The sequence below is a fragment of the Panicum virgatum genome, chromosome 2N (assembly GCF_016808335.1).
Source record: "Panicum virgatum strain AP13 chromosome 2N, P.virgatum_v5, whole genome shotgun sequence".
Classification (NCBI taxonomy): Eukaryota; Viridiplantae; Streptophyta; class Magnoliopsida; order Poales; family Poaceae; genus Panicum; species Panicum virgatum.
In genome coordinates, this window is record NC_053146.1 from 53,711,162 (window position 1) to 53,731,801 (window position 20,640).

Sequence of the window (20,640 nt, forward strand, 5' to 3'; positions counted from 1 at the left end):
AGGGCATGGCCGTCCACCAGCAGGCGCCTGCTCGGACCAAAGAGCCGTCCTGCTGCAGCATCTGCGGGGCGAGGTCTCACACCGACTACTTCTGCGGCTACAACTACATGGACGGGGGCTTCAGCACTCGCGCCTGCAGAGAGCAGTGCAGCCCGGGGCGGCACGCGGCTCCCGAGACCGAGAGCTCCCTGCGGCGCTTCGTGCGTGTGACCAACGTGCCGTCGAGCCTCAGCGAGTGGGACCTCCGCTGGCTCTTCCGGCGGTTCGGGCCGCTGCGGGAGTGCGTCATCTCGAGGAAAGGGCCTGAGGGCGGCGCGGGCTTTGGCTTCGTCACGTTCGAGCGCCGTGGGGACGCGGAGGAGGCTGTCGACGGGCTCAACGGCCATCGCGTCGGCGACCGTAGGCTGCGAGTCGACTGGGCGTACCCTCGTGCGTCAAACAAATAAACCCTGCAATTCCATGACCACCTCAATTTAGCTAGGCCTTAGTCGTCAAGGATGAAACTTCACCTGTCGATGGACAGTTTTATCAAGCAATGATAAGTCATGCAGAGGCAGCATCAACACTAGATCGAGTACTCAACCAACAATATTGTTGCCCCGATCAGTCGTGCCTTATCAGCACCAGCGATATAGAGGTGTTGCAATGGGCATATGAAGAGCCACCGTAGCTGGTCTTCTCTCCTTTTCGGGTGTTTTGTTTCCTCTTTGTAAAGTTGCTTTAGCTTGCTTCATTCGTTCTTGTTTGCTTAATCTTGTAAATACTTTGCTCCTTCTACTATGCCTTGTCATCAAATGCAATCCAAATGAGCTCAGGTGCCATGGACATTTTGGGCTATACAAAAACACGGTGTCCTACCGGTGGGCGCAAGGCCGCCACACATAAAAATTGCGTGTTTAGGGCAGGTGGCGAAGCCATCATAGGAAATGATCTAGGGCAGAGTTCTACAATAAAACTTTTGCACGACCGCTAAAGCGAGGCGCCGAGGCAGCATGTCTGGCTGCAGACGCCCACGGCGGTGGCGCACGGGATCCGCCGGCGGGTGCCGAGGCGGGGCTGCAGGACAGATAGGCGCGGGGCGTTGTCGCAGCCGCCCGTCGCGCAACGGCAGCGACGCGCCGGCTTGAGCGCCTGAGCGGGACTGCAGACGAGGGGTGGATGGTGAACTGCCGAAGCCGGCAGCGACATCTGGTGGCAAGAAGACACAACGCTGGCTGGGGCGCTAGGCTAAACTGCTTAAGAGGCCACAGCCCACTCGACCGGACAGCCCACGAGGCCACGAAGTCCTCTAGCCCAAAGCCCCAGTGGCCCAATCTGAGTAGACCGACTCTCGGCGGCAGAGGACCATCGTCCTCGCATTTGGAGGGCGCCGCCGCACCGTCATGACCCTGTCGAAGTTGAGAACAAGGGATATTGTCCACACTCACGAACTGAAGAAAGAATCTACTACTATGAGCCGCCGCACCAGGAAGCCTAGTGAACGTTTTAGCGGCAACGAATGGGTTCGCTAGATGTGCCTGCGCGCGCACGTATCGGACCCAGCCTTGTAAACGTAGGATAGTCGTTAGTTAAATAATGAGTGTGTCCGAGGAGGAAGGGTATCAAACAACTTGTATGAACTCTTACTCCTCCGGAAGCCAATTCTCTGTTCTCCTCTGTTTTTTCTATGTTCCTCGGATGTCAGATCCATCCTTCTTCTTCTTCGTCTTCTCTACTAGCTTTGTTGTTAACATATATGCTCTGGAGGTCACCTAGAGAGAGCTAGGGCGGCCGCCCCAGCTCGCCCTAGTGATGGCTCCGCCGTTTAGGGCTTGTAGCAAACGGTAATCGTACTGTTTTAAATATATGCGAGTTGTACTGTTTAGGCCTTATCTCCAAAGTTGCGCATTTGTCATGGTTTAGATTCAATTAACCAATTATTTTTTTCTTGTATGTGCAACAGTGCAAGTTCTGAGGATGTAAAAAATTAAGCTGGGTTCTGGGTACTACAAACTGTTGATATCTACCTCGTTTGTTCATAGCTAGATATGGACATATCCACCTGCTGGAGCCTAAGTCTTGAGTGTTCGCATTTTGAGCAGATCCATCTGGAGTTTTTTTTAATGCTGTGTTGTTAAACATTGTCCGTTGACAGCGAGACTCACTTGATGTTGATGGTTTTGTGAGAGATATGGTGTTTGTGCTTATCTATATTTATAGGGATGAGTATATATGTGTGCATGTACTTTGTGCTTCCAAAAAAAAATTGGAATCGCATATATCACTTCAATAACTGGGCCAATCTCAATCATTTGTCGTATAGAGAAGTACACTGCCCATTCTTTAAGGCACTCCATTATTCGCACAGAAATTTAAAAGTTTCTCTCGAAGCGATTTGGTGGGATGTATGTAAGAGCTGATCAACTAGTGGGTGCAACTATGAAGTCTATACAGAACTTAACTTGTGACTAGTTTATATGGTAGAGGAAGTAAGATTTGTTTTTGAAAAAAATAACTTCTATACTTCATGAAAGTAAAAAAGGTAACATTGTAGTATATTAATTTTAGAAAAAGTAAGAGAGAATTGGCTATTTGACATTAGAAATAATGAAGTTTGCCTATTTGACCCCCAAACTAGAATTCTTGCCTAGTTGTCCTCAACTTGAATTTTTGTTGCCTATTTGACACTACCGTGACTTTGGACAGCTAACACCGTTAAATCCTAGATGCTAAGACTATTTTACCCCTGGAGTGGTTTGGACTATTTGACAAGGATGATTTGTTTGGACAGCTGATTTTAATGTTTTTTTTATCTCAAACTGCTATATTTTCCTTTTGCTTCTATAAAATAAATAAAGAAAGGAACATCATATTATATAATTACTTATAATTATATTCAGTTCAATATAAATCCTTCGGATGCATGAAACACAATAAAATGAGGTCTCCAAATACATTGAAAATTCATAAGATGACATGCAGCATGACAATAGCACATTTTTGAAGAGGTTGTTGGATCCAGTTTTTATCTTTGTTTGGCTATTTTTAACTATCCAACTTCTTTAAAGAAACTGTTGGAGTTGCTCTAAGAAAATAACTTTGTACTATGTAGAAATTATAAAAAAGTAACTTAGTAATACATTAATATTACAAAAAGTAACTTTTATTGATCCGTGCCTTTATTAAGAAAAGTAACTTTCATACTTCTTGAAAGTTAAGAAAAAGTAATATAGTAGTGCATGAATTTTAGAAAAAGTAATTTTCTGATTCGTGATAGAAAATAACGTACCAATACTCCAAGAGTTTTGCTCCGGTGGTCCCTTCCATGAAATTTGTACTAATCTTAAAGCATCTGGAATTTGATTTATGTTTTTCTCGGGTGGGTTTAGTTTGGGCCCAGCCCTACCCGTGCCCTAATGAGGCCCGATCCAAATCCAAAAACCCAAGTTGCCATGCCCCTCCAACCCCCGCTCCGTCCACTGCGTTTGCTAGCAACTAGTGTATGAGGCGCGCCATTGGCGCGCGGCGAAGAACACTGCATATTAATTTTGCGCGAGAAAGGGAAATGGTGACTTAGTAGGTATTGTATTCAGGCTGAAGAAAGGGACGCGCGCGCGTGCATCAAGTATCTAATTGGCGTGATTTGTTTCAGCTGAAGGGACGCTGCTTTAATGCAGCAGCATACAGGTCTGGCGTGATGGCGATTGCATCGGCTGGATGGGAGGATGCAAGTATATTTTTCAGTTCATTATATATGTACATATTTTTTTCCTCGCCAAAGGATACATGCTTACTGGAAGACTCTGATGAGCAGCAAATGAGACCACCACAGTCCATAAGAAAATAATTTTAAAGCAACATAGAAGGCCATGATAATAATACATGCGAAATGACTTCTTTGCGCACAAACGCTTCAACCAGCCGTTCACAGGGGCAAATGTGAAAGGGAGAAGCCGAAGTAAGAATCTGCGACGCGCACGACGCAAACGAGGCAGGCGGCGAGGGACCCCCACTGCACCAACAGCACCCATTCCAACCCCTGCAGCAGTCGCCAATCCAGCTGACAGAGCAACAGAAGCAAGCTCAGTGTGTGTTTCGATGAAACGCAAAAAAAAATTGTGACGGAATCTTGCTAATTTGAAGTACTAAATGAAGTCTATTTACAAAACTTTTTGCACAGATGGGTTGTAAATCGCGAGACGAATCCAATGATGCTAATTAATCCATAACTGATCAATAATTGCGGACAATTACTGTAGCATCACTATTGCAAATCATGAATTATGTAGGCTCATTAGATTCGTCTCGCGATTTACAGCCCATCCATGCAAAAAGTTTTATAAATAGACTTCATTTAGTACTCCAGCAACTGAGTGTAGCAGAGATGCGGATGTTGCGGTGGTTTCGCGGGCACACAAGGAGGGATAGAGTCCGGAACGAAGTTATTCGGGATAGGGTCGGGGTGGCACCAATTGAGGAGAAACTTACCCAGCATCGGCTGAGATGGTTTAGACATGTCCAACGAAAACCTCCTGAGGCACCGGTGCGTAATGGGGTTCTTGAGCTTGTCGATAATGTAAAGAGGGGTAGAGGTAGACTTAAATTGACGTGGGATGAGTCGGTTAAGAGAAACCTTAAAGATTTGAATATTTCTAAAGAGATAGCTTTGGATAGGAGCGCTTGGAGACTAGCTATCAATGTGTCTAAACCTTGAACTTATTTTTTTCGGGTTTCATCTCTAGCCTACCCCAACTTGCTTGGGAAAAAAGACTATGTTGTTGTTGGTGTTGTTGTTGGGGTTTATGAGGTGAGAACTAAACAGGGCCTCAACATTTTCTAGTACCCAAAGGATTGGTAGCTTCCTGTTCTTGTGTTCATACCAGCCTTGATGGGAAAAGAAGACGGGGCGGTCAAAATCGGAGGCAGACAGGTACAGTTCAGAGTTGTACGTGAAGGATGAGCAGGTCACCGTGAAGTCACCCCAAATACAGTAGAATGGCATTCTTTTCCTATGCTTTGCTTCTGTATATGTTCACATGCATTAGCAACAAGGAAGTTTCAGTTATGCATATTATTCTGATTGTGCTGGGCAAACATGAATTAGCAAACTTTAAACATTGGTAATCTTCTGAAACGACTTACAACTAATCCTACTGCAGATTAGTTATGCATACAGAAATAAAGGGAGTTTCAGTGTGTACCTTTCATCTCTCCCTTTGGGTTCACAATCACTCCAGCATTCTCTGAAATATCACATAAACAGATCATCCGAACATGAACAATGACTTATCAGCATGATCTTATAAAAGCTAAATGGTGCAAACAGCAGCATGTAAATATAAAATGTTGATGAACCTGAGGTCCAAGAGTCCAGTTCACTCAGATAATGACAAGGAAAGCAAAAAAAAAACATACAACTCAATGGTTATCTGGCTTGGCTGTTTTATGTTTGGAACCTTTTTAATTATAACTGGAATATAAAGGAGGTATGACAACAGTTTGTATTCCTAGTTTGAAAGTCGTCCCAAGACTTGTGGTATGCAAACCGAAATGCTAACGCACAAATGGACTATAGTAAAACCAGGAAAAAAAGGATGCCGCTATGATAGATCGATTGACTATTGTCACTGACCAGCATCTCCCAGGGTGAGCAAATAAATGTAACACCAGCAGCAGGGGTGCTTTCACCTTCTTCTCCGAGGTACTTGACCTACATGAGCAACATATAAGAAAAAAGTCAAAATAACCTTAGGATGTTAAATACAGCAGCAGCAAAATTTCCACTGGAAGGGGGATGGGGGCACAAACTCAACCCAGCATAATACTGGCACCCATCCAGCATTATAGAAGCGATCTGATACTGAAACAAAAATCAAATCCCCATATGCAGCTAGGCAGAGATCTTCTATCTGCATGCCGCGGAAAATTCGGGTTGAAATAAAATCATACCGCAGGATCTTCTATCTGATAAAGGTTTTCATGCCCTAAAAAGGGGAAAACAGAATCAGTTAAGTAGTTGTTACAATAATGTGTATCAGTAGTTTAAGGGGAAATTTGATGTTGCTAGGGAGGTCAAGACTGAAGACTATGAACCCACAAGCAGTATTGCCATGGAAAATAGCTTTGTAATTCTGAAGTCTGAGGCTCAGAAAAAAGCTTTAACCTAGTAGGGTATTCAGAATTTAAATAACAATGAGGAAAAGGGAAATACAAACCACAATAAGCTTTAGCTGAAGAAGGGACTTTCTAATTTTAATTTAGGACCATAATTAATATCTCCCTGGGCATGAAAAAGGACTAAGAAAGGAGATGTAGGTAAGCAAGTCAAAATCAGAGTTGATAGTTATAATCAAATGTGTAATTAGCATGATATGCGCTAAATCATTTTATTGCAAAGCTGAAGAATGTGAATGATTTTGCGTCACCTTCCCATGACCATGTTGACGATGAGCTTCAGAAGCAGCACCATTGCCTACATCTCCGAGATAAAATCTTGATTGGTTTCGGAGAAACGAAAAAAGAAATGAGCACACTTATGTCGACCAAACATGTGATAACTGATAAGGGAAATGCTTCTTCTCGGATAGGAGATACTAACCTTCCTCATGTTGCAATGTTTCTCTTTCATATTGCAATGTTTCGCTTCCAACCTGTTCAAAGCACCCAACTTATTATCCTGACAAAGAAAAATAGACCAAAAAAATAGAGAGTAAAGGGAAGAAATAAAGAAGACATGTCACACCTTACAGAGATTTAGCCAACTAAACGAAATAATCATCTAACTGTCTGTGTGCAGGAAAGGACGAGGCTAACGCATACCACAGGGAAACAGATTAGGCTAATCGCCTGCTGCTTGGAGAAGTCAGTTCTGTAGATTCATTCTTAGCCACAGGGATTGCAACCTTACTAGGGAGGAGGAAAGGTTCAGATCCGAAAAAACAAAACAACTTACACGGTGTTATCTTCCTCCGCATTTATAGTGAAATGATTTGAGTCCAAAGCATCCTAGCTGATCTACTAGTAGCTGCAATTGAAAGGTTTGTTACCTCGCTGGGGGTTTGATGCAGCAGGATCGATTCCTCAGCAACTGCATGCAAGTTGCTGCTTCCAACGAAATGCAGGGGTGGGGGCTGTATGGCCATATGGGAGGGCAGAGGAGATCGGTACTGGCGGCAGCTCCCAAATTTCCAAGCGCGGACGAATCGGCAGTACCTGCGGCCGCCGCTCGTCGGCCACCGCGGCGCCATGCCGCTGCCCCAAAACCTGCACGGACTGACCGAGGGAGCAGAGACGCGGAGCGATTTGGATTCGGAGATACTCCGAGAGACAGTCCGAGACGGAGAGACGTCGAGACGCGCGGCGGACGTCGAAGCGCCGAGACCCGGTCCACCCTTTGGAGCCGCCTCTGCCTAAATAGGAGAGCTCGAAGCGCTCCTGGCCATGGATGCCGGCGGCACTGGCCGCCCGGCTGGCCGGCGTTCTGGGGTGCGGGGTACTGCAGGTAGTGGGTACTGCAGGTGCGGGGTACCACCGCCGCTGGACGCCACCACGAGCTCTGCCATGGTGACCTCGTGCGGATCCGGCCGGCGGAGCTCGAGGTGGCCCGCCATGGCATGCTGCGGAGGCCGTCGCGGTCCGCCATGGCGCGCGGCGCCATCTGGAGGAGGGAGAGGGACGAGGGGGTGCGCTGGGAAGAAAGACAGCCTCGCGTGGCTGAGGTCGAGGAGGTCCGGCCCGGCCGAAGTCGCGCGGTGGACCTCGAGGAGACCCGCCATGGCGTGCGGCAGGTGAGGGGGCAGAGGAGGAGAACGGCCGCCGCCAGCCCCGCGCGCAGCAGCCATGGCGCGGACCCGGCCGCTGCCACCGCCGTGGCGCCGCGCGGGCACCCGCCATTGCCGCCATGGATCCGCAAGCCATGGAGGGCAGATCCGCAAGCAATGGAGGGCGCCGTCGACGTGCCCTCTCGAACCATGGACGCCGTCTCCGCCGCGCCGGCCATGCAAGCCGCCACAGGATGGAGGAGGGAGGCTATGGACCCGCGTCGCCGAGGGAGGAGGGAAAGGGAGGAGGGCCGCGCCGGCCATGGACGCCATCTGTGCTGCGCTCGAGGTCCGCTCCGGCCGGATCCGGAGGCCGCCGCCGGAGCTCGAGGAGACCGGGGAGACGCCTCCACAGTCGCCTGCCGGGCCGGGGACAGCCGCTGCGCCCCGCCCTGTTCGCCAACCGCAGCTCCGCTCGTAGGCGAGCGTCCACGGCGGTGGCGCGCGCGGCATGCGTGCACGGCGTCGGCGAGCGGCAGTGGCGGGCCGGAGGAAGCAGATGAGCACAAGGTTCACCAAACCGGTGGGAACCGGTCAAACCGGTACGGCCCGGTACCGGTTTGGTCCGGTATGAAACCAGTCCAAATTCAAAATTTAAATTTGAATTCAAAAAAATGAAAAATTTCTAAAAATACTTCAAGGTGCGAAGAATCTAATGGTGTCAAATTTTCTCAAAAATTCGTTCATTTAGTAAGGTTTGCGGAATTTATAAATTAAATAAAAAAGAAAAAGAAAAAAAGCGGCGGCCCATTAAGGCCCATCGCGCGGCAGCGCGCATTTAACCTCGCGTCTGAGGACCAAAAGCCTCAGTCGCGCCTCCCTCATCCGCTCCCCCCTCATTGACTCATGTCCGCCTCCAGAAATCGCCGTCCGCCGCCCGACACCGGCTAGCCGCCCTCGGAGCTCGGCTAACCGGTCTCCTCCACCGGTAAGCCGGACCGATAGCAGATCTACCGATCCCGACCGGTTAGCCGCCCGGAGAGGCCGGTTTACCGGCCCGGAGAGGCGGTAAACCGCCAACTAGCGGCGGTAAGCCGCGGTCAGGTAAGGTTTTTTTTCCTAGGATTTAGGTGTATTTAGATGTTTTGTTTTAGGATTTAGGTGTATGACTTAGGTATATTTAGAATGTAGGGAAGATTTATTTGTATTACATGATTTTTTGCACTATGTAGTAGGTTTTAGGTAGATTTGATTTAGGTGTATTAGATGATTTTTGACACTATGACTTAGGTAGGAGTTAGAATATTAGATGATATATTTTTGTTGTGCATGTATGCAGATAGACAATGGCAAGCAGAGATGTTGTATGGGAACACGGTGAAAATCTTTATCCCTGTTGGCGATGTAACTATTGTCGTACGCAGAAAGGAGGAGGTGGTGCGACTAGATTGAAACAATATTTGGCTGGGCGCGGGGCAGAGGTGGTCCATTGCAAGAATGTGCCACCTGATGTGCGGGCTTCTTTCAGCATGAGTTGGATAGGGCAAAGAAGGCAACTGCTGACCGGGCCCGAGAGAGGTTGAGACGGGAGAAGGCTGCAGCGGAGGGAAACTATCCCGGTGATGAAGAAGATGAGGAGGCTCAGGTGCAGCGTGCCATGGATCTATCGAGAGCGGAAGTAGAGTTCCGACGGGGGGTGGAACAGAGAGGAGGTGCATATGAGCGTGGAGGGGGTAGTGGTTCGACGAGGGGGAATATTATGCAGAGGATGTTTCGAAGGTCCACTTCGCAGAGGGAGAGTCCTGTGGTGGAGGACTATAACTTGGCAGCTGGTGGGAGAAGAAGAATGACGCAACCAAGGATTGATACAAGCTTCTGGACGCAGAAGGGTAAGAACGCAAAGGAAGCTATTGGTAAAGCTTGGTCAAAATTTTTCCATATTGCAGGAGTACTTGGAAGACAGGCTGACAGTGCATACTTTATCAGCGCGGTCTGGGAGACACAGAAGTGGGGTAAGTTTTCTTTCATTGCAATGATATGTATGAGCTTATATTCTTGTATCTCATGATTTTTATATGGTTGCAGGTGAAGGTATCGCATCACCCACTGGACGGGATATTGATGGCAAGTACCTTGATCAGAATGAGGAAGACTTGAAGACGAGGTACGTAAAGTTTCAGAAAGGTTGGCCCTTATTTGGCGTCACGTTGATGTGTGATTCATGGACTGGTCCGACGAGGATGAGTGTCATCAACTTTTTGATATATTGCAATGGGGTCATGTGGTTCCATAAGTCTATTGATGCGACTGGAACAACTCAAGATGCTGCATATTTGTTCAAGGTAGTCCCTAAACATGTTCCATTCACATTGTGTATGTTTTGTCATGTTACTAAACAATTTGTCTTCCATTGCAGGAGATTCGAAAGGTGGTGGAAGAGATTGGACCGGAGAATGTCGTGCACGTAGTCACCGACAACGGCTCGAACTACAAAAAAACATGCAAGGAACTACTAAGTGACATGTATGACCACATAGCTTGGACACCTTGTCTAGCACACACCGTCAATTTGATGTTGAAGGATATAGCTCGAAGGCCTGAACATGGTGTTCTGATCAAGCAGTGCAAGCGAATTTCAAATTGGTTACACAATCATGGTCAGTTGAATACAATGATGAGGAACGCAATCGGTGATGAGTTGGTCAAGTGGAATGCCACTCGATTTGGAACCAACTACATGTTCCTAGATAGCATCTATCGGAAACGTGATCGTTTCATGCAGTGGATGGTATCTACTGAGTTCCAACACAGCAAATGGGCGAATACCGAAGATGGTAGATTTACTCATGCAAGTTTTTCAAGTATGGAGTTGTGGGATGCAATGAAATATATCATCGACACGGTTCAACCAATATACAAGTTCCTTCGCTTCGCTGATCAGGACAAGAAGCCGAACATGTGCGAAGTCGTGATGGCCTACCAGAATATGAAACAGGAGTTGCAGTCTTTCTTTGGAACAAATGTTTCCACACTGAAAGAGTATATTGAGGTGGTGGACGAGAGGTTGGGTGACGTGTTCATAGGCACGTATGTGGGTCCAGGTAAGCACACACGAGTCATCTATGTACGTAAACTCTATTGACATAATGCTTATTTTCACACTGAAAGAGTAGATTGAAGTGATTTATATTTTGCAGCAGCTGTCCTAAATCCGAGGTATGCATATACGATGGATCCAACTCAACAAATGTTTCGTGGACTCAAGGATACATTTCAGTGCATGACGGATCTCCAGAGCACCGTCCAGGCATTGCAGGAGTTTGACGTGTTTCGGCAGAAAGTTAGCGAGTATAGCAGTGAAATGGCAATGTGGATGGCGATGGACCCAAAGACATCCCCATGTAAGAGTTATTCCATATGAAATTGTTGTTTTCTCTATTCGAATATATTGCTTACATACTCGGTTGCACATGCAGTGTCCTGGTGGATGATGTTCGGATCAAGTACTCCAAAACTGCAGTACCTTGCCATGAGGCTTGTTTCACAATGTTGTTCGTCCAGTGGATGCGAGCGGAACTGGAGTACTTTTGCCTTGCTGCATACAAAGGTTCGCAATCAGTTGTCGCACAAGAAACTTAATAAGCTTATCTATGTCAACTACAACCTTCGTCTCCGACTTGAGGAGGTCTCCGACCCACTGATGCGTGAAAAAGGTGATTTCATTGACCAGCTAGCCCATCTTTCTTTCTATGATGAGAATAATCCGGTGCGGGAATGTATGGAATATGGTAGATCTAACCGGGCTCCAGTTCTGGACGAGGATGATGATGACGGCGACATCCCTCTCCCGTCCCATATTGTCAGAGATCAAATAAACGTGTCAGATCTACGTGAGGCTACGGGGAATGATTCCATCAGCGATTGGGCACGTCAAAATATAGGTGACACTCACCTAGGGAAGAGAAAGTTGCAGAAGGGGCCTAAGAAGGGTGACCCGAAGCGTCGAAAAGTCAAAGGAACAGCAAAACCAGTGAGCAGCGACACCGAGACTGATGATCGCGAAGGTGAGCGTAGTCCTCCGTATCAGGAGTCCGAGGATAGCAGCTCGGCCGATGATGGTGATGATGGTGATGGTGCTGATCCTGATGCTGGTGGTGGTGGTAGTGGTGCTCATGCTGCTGCTGGTAGTGGTGGTGCTCGTGGTGTTCGTTTCACATGTATACATTGCACATATAAATAGACACATATTTCTGACTATCAGTATTGCCTACTAATTATGAAATTTGGTTGATTGCAGGAGAGACTCAGTTCACACATGCTACTCAGGACACCGACCATGGAATACCGCACTCGCAGAGGAGAACAGGTGGACCGACGGACTATGACAGTCCACAGCACTCTTCTTCCTCCTACAGCGATTCCAGGCACTCTTTTCACTACCCCATTTCTGACATCAGCATGCAGCCACCGATGAGATGGGTGTACGAATGGAAAGACCCCTATTTTTATACTATGTTAGTTCAGGAATGGCAGACAACATCGGCGTGGACGGGCCAAACTTGGCAACACTACAAGGCTGAGCTGCTTAGAGTGCGAGGTATCGCTTTGATGTCCACCGCCGAATACCAAACCGCGTCCCAAATGGGGGTCTTCCCATTCCTACGTTGAACTTTCATTTCATGTGTATAGGTGTATGACTCCGTATTTGTATGCACGCTTATTACTATTGTATTTGTATGCATGATTATAAATTATTGCTTTGGTAGGGTCATTTACATTAAAATGTGCATAGCTAATGCCGAAATTTCTTTTTATTTCACACTGGGGATCCATTTTTTAAGCGTCGGAAAACTGCTCGAAACCACCGGTATACCGGCCAAACCGGCCGGTAAACCAGAATAACCGGCCGGTATGCCTCTAAGAACCGGACCGTCCAAGTCACCGGTATACCGGCCAAACCGGCCGGTAAACCGGTCTAACCGGCTGGTATACGGATTAGAACCGCTTCAACGAGGAAATTTGAATTCAAATTTGTGTTTGATCGGTTCCGACCGGTAACCGGCCTAACCGGACCGGTATACCGATACCAGAGGCCGGCGGTTAGGCCGGTCCGGTCGGAAATTGAAACCCTGGATGAGCAGGGACCCGGAGGAGGACCGTCTGAGTGAAGGCACGCGGCTGGGTAGGAACGCGGCAGGAGTTAAAGAGGACGATGGCCTCACGGGACGCACAGGAAAAGCCGCAGACGACCTCTCGAGCGCTACAGGATGGGAACGGGTGACTAAACGAGCGAGGCGAGCGTGCGGTGCAGTTCGAAAGGACAGGCACGGGTGTCCCACCGGCCGACAAACAGTGTTGTGCGTCGGCTCCGCCGATGGCAACAACACAACAGCACGCAGAAGCGTCGGATAAAAAATCAGACGGCATCACAAAACGGGTGACGTGGCCCTTCCCGGCGCGCAGGGTTTGCCACGGCTTGAATCTATACAAGTGTACAAATATCATTTTTCTGGAATGAGTTATCAGCTGGTCTAGAAGCTCAAATATGTTACACTGAAAAAACATCAGCGTGGTTATGCGTTTTTAGCAGATGCCTACATAGTTCTTCTATGGAAACTTAAAAATATCAGCAAAGGCTATGATTACTGCATATTAATAGATGTGCTAAGATAAACATAAATCATATGCTAAGCCCTAAAATGGTCATGGTAAGGTGTATTGTAATTCAGCAAAGATAATCTCAACAAAGTGGCATAGCAACAGTATGAGCAAACCTGCAATTAAGACACATGGATTGAACAAAGTTAGTGACACTATGAAATCATGACCCTGTAAAGCTAGAAACTTAGAGGCATGCTTAGAATTAAAGGAAGGGCTTGATGAAACCATAGGCAAAACATGCAAAAAAATTCAGCCATATTGCATTATCAGTTTTCTAGGAGTCTGTACAATCTGATTGGATGATTACTCTTTCTATCAGTAACCAGGAAAATAGATTAGTTGGCCACTACTATTGTAAGCATCAAGAATTCACCTTTGCAATGCCAAGGCAGCAGCCACCCGAAGATTTAGGCAACAGCAGGCATAACTCTTCTCCTTGCAATAGGAATAAAGACAATATGTAAGTGCAGTTCAGGCAGGTATGCTAAATTGTAGGAACAAATGTTCTATGCAGGTTAACGGGAAGCAACATTGCAAGACCGGGAAAAAATAGAAACAAGCAAAATGCAGAATAAGTATATCAAACCCTACCAAACATACATATCCCAACATAAAGAGTAGCCTAGCTGCATTTCAGAGTCTGCTCACTTTTTGGAAAAGCATGGCTATTGCCCCTTTATAATACCAGACCTGTGATGCTGAGCTTCCACGGCAAATTGTAGCTACTGATTTGTTAAGGTGGGTTATCCAGGTAATTGTGCAAGAGATAGCAACATGATTTTTACTAAAGAGCAAACTTTCCAAACCTACTGACATCACAAAACATGAGGAAATGAAAGTAAGGCAGCCTAATCATAAACTTCTGAACTGAGCAACTACTTTGCAGGCAGCAGCTAAAAATGATTCAAACATATGTAACCACCATAACACAACTAAGGTAAGAAGTAGAGCATCTGCAAGGGTAAAAAGCTGGAAAGGAAAAGTAGAAACTACAAATTCATTGAAGGAGAAAAAAAGGACCTGATTCATTAAGCGGCCATCTTTTCTTTGCCCTGCTCACCTGGACCTGCAAACAAAACAAAGAGAAATTCATCCTAACCACGCTCAGTAAAGGGCTGCAGCATCCCGATGGGGAGAAAAAAAGGATCGAAGAAGATGAGATGAGCCCACCCTAAAAAGGTTCAATCCGGCTGTTGCTATGTAATCCTTACCCTCCCAGGTCGGCTGACGCCATCGCGGCACCTACAGCAAAGCACATCGAAACCTCGCAGATTAGGCCAAGGCGAAAACCCAGCTAGGGAAAATTAGAAATCAGAACAGCACAGAGTAGGAGAGAGGAACGGAAGCAAAAGAAAGTTGCGGAGCTCACAAATCTCTATGTTCTGATGCGGGAAGGCGGAGGAAGCAGAGGGAAGAGCAGAGCAAATCGAAGGTGCTGCTAGGGTTTGGGCTTGGGCGAGATGGGAAAGGCAGTGGAGGGAGGGGAGACGCAGGGGAGGAAGGGGAGGTATACTTATCTCGGCGACTGGCGTAGGGCTGTTTCGAGGGCAGGCCGGCGCCGACGGGATGGCACGGTCTCGGCCCACTGCTCCGATGAGACAACCTCGGCATCAGCATGGAGAGGGAGGGAGCGCACGCCTGTACGGGAGCGGCGCGGCGCCGCGCAGCAGAGAGAGGAGGGAGGGGACGGTCGGCAGCGGACAGGGCGACGTGCTCCCCTGGGCGGACGGGGCGGAACACGCCGGTGAGGGGGCTGCAGGCGAATAGGAGATGACGATGGATGGACTGGCTACAGACGGAGCGCTCCATGACCCTATCAGCCTATCCACCTTCCTCCTCTTTTTTTTCCATCGCAGAATACTTTTGCTTGAGTTATAGCAGCTGACGCTGGGGGCAATAGCAATGAGGTCCACTGGCCAGTAGGTGCTTGCAGCCTCTATCAAGTGCACAAGACCTTTTTCTTTTTGCCGCTGTCATCTACAGCAATAAATGGCACACTGAATTCAAACAGTGTGATGTAGGTTTTGATGGCGGGGCAAATCCTCACCACCCACCGCGCGTCGCGTCCGCTGTCATTAATGATGGGGGAGTGAATCCAGCGCTGTGAGCAGGAGGCAGCTTTTTCGGCGTGAATCCCTCCGGAGCGAGGAGCGCAGCGTGAATCGCTCTCGTGCGAGGAGAAGGGACCTCTCGTTAAGAAACCCGATACGAGTACTTTGCGCGCCTTGGCGCGCTCCAGTGTATTTTGCTATATATTCATACGCAGATCTTAAATGTGCAAATATATTGCATACGTAGCTATAAATAAGTAAGCATTGTTCATATTCATACACAGTCATAGGATGGTTATATTTGGACTATTTACATATAGGTAGATAGGTTCCCCTACATATGGGCGTGTGCACATGTGCTACATTCGTAGAGATATATGCATATATCAAGAGCTGCGTCAGCTGAGGGTGAAGAGGAGAGCTCATCAACAGCAGAATCAACAAAATAAAAATCTACAAGCAGCAGCAGCAGTTTGGTAACCAACCATCTTGATCGGGCATCTTCATGGGTGTAGATCACGTCAGCTGCTGGAAGACTGGAAGGTAACAGATTACAGTGAGTGTTTTTTTTTAAATTCTGCGAGGAAATAGGTTATGGATTTGCAGGTGGAATATGTACCCGTTGGAGTAAACTACCAGTTCTTTTGGCTCACGATCTGAGTCTGCAAAGGTTAATTATGAATTAGGTGTGGTATATATGAGGGGGGGAAATACAGTTCGTTGAGCTTGAAATTCACCTGCGTAATGTTAGGATTCGTTTGGGCAATTGGAGAAGGTCCATTTATGAACATGGTGTATTTGTGATGATGCAGGTGTTCAAGCTCTCCTTCCTAGGGCTATTGTACAAAAGTAGTAGGGAAAAAAGAAGAAGAAGGGGTAAATACAATTGAAGAGAAAAGAAAAAATTAAAAAAGATGAATCACAGGAAAAGTATTAGAAGAGCAAATTAGCTTAAGTAATAGCAAATGGATTGTGTTAAATGCAGATAGTAGGCACATAGAAAGCAAAGGTAACGAAAAAGGAATTCAAATTCTAAATGGACACAGAGATTCCAAATTGAAGGGTGCAGGAAAGAGACTATGTACATGTCGGAGTAATTTTTTAGTAGGCAAGATAGGTAATTTTAGTCTGTAAATATGAGACAGTATGCCTATTATTATTGCCAATCCATTTAAACTTTATGTACATTTATGGTGTAAATGTAGATGCAGGAACTTTAACTGCTTACCAAGCAGCCTATAAGAAGCTGTATATTTCCATTTCAATCCATAGGAAAATGAAGAACTCAATAGGAAATGTGAGGAAGAAGGGGAGAGCATAAATAGTGCATTACCAGTAATGATGGAGTTGATGTAGAAGGTATGAGCGAGGTAGTAGTGCCCCCCCCCCCCCCCCTCTCGTTGAGGCAGATGAGTTCCCACTGCAAAGCAGACAGAGGGAAAATAGGTAAATTGAACTTAATTAGCACTAAAAATAGAAAATGGTACTGGATTAGTAGTATGCAGTTTGGGCAGACATCGTTAGGGGGCTTTAAAGTTAAAAGGGTACCAAGGAAGTTAGGGGGCTTTAAAGTTAAAAGGGTACCAAGGAAAAGAAGAATTGCATCTAGTTGATATCTATGCCCAACCTGTTTACGTCTGTAGATAACAACTGGCCCTGTCTAAGAAGGTATATGAATTAGCACAGCAGCCACAGGAACCTGCATTGACAAAAATCAATAGGAAGATATGATTATACGTAACTTAATGTGACTCCAAAACAAAAAGAACGAAATAGGATTATTTTAGTTTGCAGCAGAGGACTAAATCTAACACCCTAGGAATCACTCCTTAATTACATTTCTGTAGATTTGTGACCAATAAGTCCAAATATAGTAGCATGGAGTGTAAACAATGCGTTGCCTACCTAGACATGAGCAGATTAATTGCAGCTGCGGATGGCCATCATCAATGACCACATTGCAGGACCAAGGCGCATGGACGGATGGAGCAAGATCTGAGCCACATTCAACGGCGACTGTTAGGGAAGAATGGCAGGAGCCGTGCGTGGATGCCAGGACGGACGGAGCTCGCCAAGGAATGGAGGTCGCGGGGGTAGAGGGCAGGCGGACGGAAGGAGCTCGCCATGAGAGGGAGTGAAAGGGAGAAGACGGAAGGAGAAAGAGGAAATGCAAAAAGAGAGGATAAGGCTCGGGGGACAGGGAAGGAGAGAGGACGGGAGGACCGGAGAAGATTCGAGCAAACAAGAAAGCCTGCGTGATGGAAGCAGCGCCTCCAACCGTTCGATGTAAATCGCGTGGACCATTGATTTTTTGCTGTCGTGGACCAATGGCTTGCGGCGGAGCCGTGGAGCTTTAACATATAGAAATAAGCAACATTTAAGCCAGCATTCCAAGTTTATTTTGAAGATTTTGATCATATGTATAGCAAACATATACTACTTAATCATGTAGATCGGCACATAAATTAGGAAAACTTCATGATGCCTTAGTGGTGAAAAAGAAAAGAAAACTAAAACTTGGGAAGCAAAAAGAAAAATATAAATTACATGCCATACTGAATTATTATCCTGGTTAGGGAATTTTTCATGTAGTATGATGGGGCAGTAGGATGCTAGTAGAACTATTCTCTACTAAATTTGATAAGCATGGCTATTCATCGTATCACAAAGCAAAGAGGATGTTCTAGATAACCAAACAAAAAACTGGATTACGTGCAATGTTAATTTTACAAACACATGGTAGGTTGTACGTATCATCGTACAGATCAATCCAACCAATGAAGGTAGAGGGAAAATTATGACCTGGCAGAGGAGCAGGCATGTTCTTGCTGTAGTTGGAGATGAAACAATGGCCATCATTGCAGAGAGAGAGAGAGAGAGAGAGAGAGAGAGAGAGGAGAGCCACAAAAATAGGTTTTATATTGCAATACACCACATAAGAATCACTTGCCTGATTGTACTTGGCAAGATGCTCAGATCGGCAGGGAGCTCCAGTTTTGATCTGACCCTGTTTTGAAAATGAGAGCATATATATTTAACATTTGCATAAAAATTGATGTTGCTCAGATCTTTGGTAAACAGATAAGGTGTTGTACTAATGATAGCATCTAACATTTTTTTAATATGCTAAATATAACCTATCTGTTCTAAGTCAATTCCCACTTGGAACCAGTTCTAAGTTGTTTGTCATTTCCGTTTCCCTACTAGCCAATAGGTGGTTAATGCTTTGAAAAAAATAACAGTGCCATGAGACCTAGCAGATCTTCTGCTGAGAAAGTAAATATGCCTAAGCATCACGTGGGACCAAATTTTATAAATTGGAGTCCGATGCTTTGCATAAAAAAGGAAAACTCCTTTACTACTGTTAGAGTATATTAGGGATATCTCTATATTAGGTAGATTAGGATTGTATCCGTATCCTATCATATCTGTAGGAGAGGCTTCTTGCCCTCCAAGTCATGTACCCCTATATATTCAGCCCCAAGGCTCAGGCTAATACAATCATCCATCCATTACACCAATTCTATTCCCTTCTACAACTACAAATAAACCTGGAGCCAGTTGGCAAGTTGGGAACCTGTAAATCAATTAGCTTGATCTTCTTTTGATTTCTACATGACATCAATAATATGCATTGTACGGTTTGTAATTCTTAAAAATGGATCCCTTATAATGACAAACACAGTACGCAAAACAAGAGGCATGAGGAAAAACAAGAGAGCAAAGCAAGAGATGGTCAGAGAACAAATCACTAGAACTGCGAATCTTCGCTGTCGTGGGGAAACGAAACAAGAAGGCAGGGACCAACGAACCTACACATGTAATACATGTCCTGCATCTAGAGTCATGGCTAGTCAATAGTCAATTCTCATTAGTAAGATGTCACTGCAAGGTACAACACCAGGCAAAGAGGCCATTAAAGGAACAAATATTGAGGAAGCCTAAGCAATGATTTATCGTCAAGGTGCAAGGAGGAAGGTGGAAGATGAGTTTAGGCAAATAAATAACTCCCAAGAAAGTGTAGATTTGCAAAACTAAAGTAAAGATTAGACCTGTTTCCTGGTGTGTCCTGCAGCAAACTTTGCAGGTGAAATCCAAGTTTTAAAAAATGGCAATAGGCTCTGGACACATGTTACATGGGCATTCTATCGAACACATGATATGCAACTAATATAGTTCACATGGAGATGCCTCGTGGAAATCAAACTTCATGAGCGCACAAAAATCTGCCGCCGTTGCTTTGGACCCCCTGTTCCACGCCTAGGCCTAGAGAGGAAGCAGCAGGTCCGCGCGTGGGGACAGAGACGTCGCCACTAATCTTGTCAAGAAGAGATTGGGGAGGATCGGAGGGGAGCTCGAGGAGATGAACCTTTGTGCGGGAGAGGCGCCAACGGGAGTGGAGGGCCGGCGGGACTGCCGGCAAGAAGGGAGGCTGGCCGGGAGGGCGGCATGCGAGGACGACGTATACGCGGACGGAGTCACAGAGCGCCGGCGGTCGCAGCTGCTCCTTGCAGTCTGCTCGATTCCCCACAGATATAGCAAGAGGAGATGGGGAGGGGGAGACGGATGAGGTGTACCTGGATCTGAAGCCGGCGTTGAAGAACCCAGGCGCTCGAGCGGCGCGAGGGACCCGGCGGCGTGGCGGAGGCAGGCGGTCGGCGGGCGAGCGCGAGAGCGTCGCTTTACGCAGGAGACGGCGAGGGGAAGCAACGGGCCGGACGTTGGAGCGGTGCGAGGGACCTGGCGACGCGCCGGAGGCGGTCGATCGGTGGGCGAGCGCGAGAACGGAGCGCTGCACAGGGGACGGAGAGGACGGGGAGGGCGGCGGCACGAAGGGGAGTACTGGAGAGGTGTTGAGAGGGAGGAGGAAAGCGAAGATATTTGTAGCTACAGTAACGGGCGCGCGGAACGAATGTATTTATCATCGGACAGGGTAAATTTTTTTTACCGACGTGGATGGTCTGGTTGAGCGTCGAGCGGAGCGCAAATAACATATAGAAATATATATATAGAAGAATAGAAAAGAAATTTTCTCTCCCGAGTGAGGTCGGTCGGCCGCCGGCGGCGGCGGCGGAGACCTCTCTCCATTGCGTCGTGCCCCCCCCCCCCCCCCCCCCCCCACTCCGTCCGCGGATCGGTGAGTCAAGTCGGAGGGAGCGGCGGCGGCTTCCTCCCTGATCTAGTCTTGT

General features: G+C 46.9%; 2 protein-coding genes across 51 annotated transcripts; one reads left to right on the plus strand and one right to left on the minus strand.

Moving 5' to 3' along the window:
* The first annotated feature begins 5 nt into the window (after positions 1 to 5).
* LOC120662765 (eukaryotic translation initiation factor 3 subunit G-B-like) lies at positions 6 to 446 on the plus strand. Its single transcript, XM_039941846.1, has one exon. The coding sequence runs from the start codon at positions 6 to 8 to the stop codon at positions 444 to 446; it is 441 nt and encodes a 146-aa protein (XP_039797780.1).
* A 3,251-nt stretch (positions 447 to 3,697) lies between these two features.
* LOC120661277 lies at positions 3,698 to 20,343 on the minus strand. 50 transcript variants are annotated; one of them, XM_039940091.1, is made up of 15 exons: positions 17,079 to 17,350; positions 16,785 to 16,871; positions 16,189 to 16,287; positions 16,071 to 16,113; positions 15,937 to 15,987; positions 14,571 to 14,642; positions 14,421 to 14,466; positions 13,774 to 13,835; positions 6,578 to 6,629; positions 6,405 to 6,451; positions 5,793 to 5,888; positions 5,612 to 5,689; positions 5,181 to 5,222; positions 4,860 to 5,001; positions 3,698 to 4,039 (listed from the first exon to the last, which is right to left on the minus strand). In XM_039940091.1, exons 5-13 carry the CDS (start codon positions 15,937 to 15,939, stop codon positions 5,208 to 5,210), a joined length of 471 nt encoding a protein of 156 aa, XP_039796025.1. In that variant the 5' UTR covers positions 15,940 to 15,987; positions 16,071 to 16,113; positions 16,189 to 16,287; positions 16,785 to 16,871; positions 17,079 to 17,350; the 3' UTR covers positions 3,698 to 4,039; positions 4,860 to 5,001; positions 5,181 to 5,207. The 50 variants fall into 50 exon arrangements, 44 of the variants coding, with proteins under 44 accessions (XP_039796025.1, XP_039796026.1, XP_039795980.1 ...); XM_039940092.1 differs by having other exon boundaries at positions 17,036 to 17,350; XR_005669856.1 differs by lacking the exons at positions 13,774 to 13,835; positions 14,421 to 14,466; positions 14,571 to 14,642 and adding exons at positions 17,357 to 18,458; positions 20,029 to 20,341 and having other exon boundaries at positions 5,612 to 5,888; positions 17,079 to 17,150.
* Between the last annotated feature and the right edge of the window lie 297 nt (positions 20,344 to 20,640).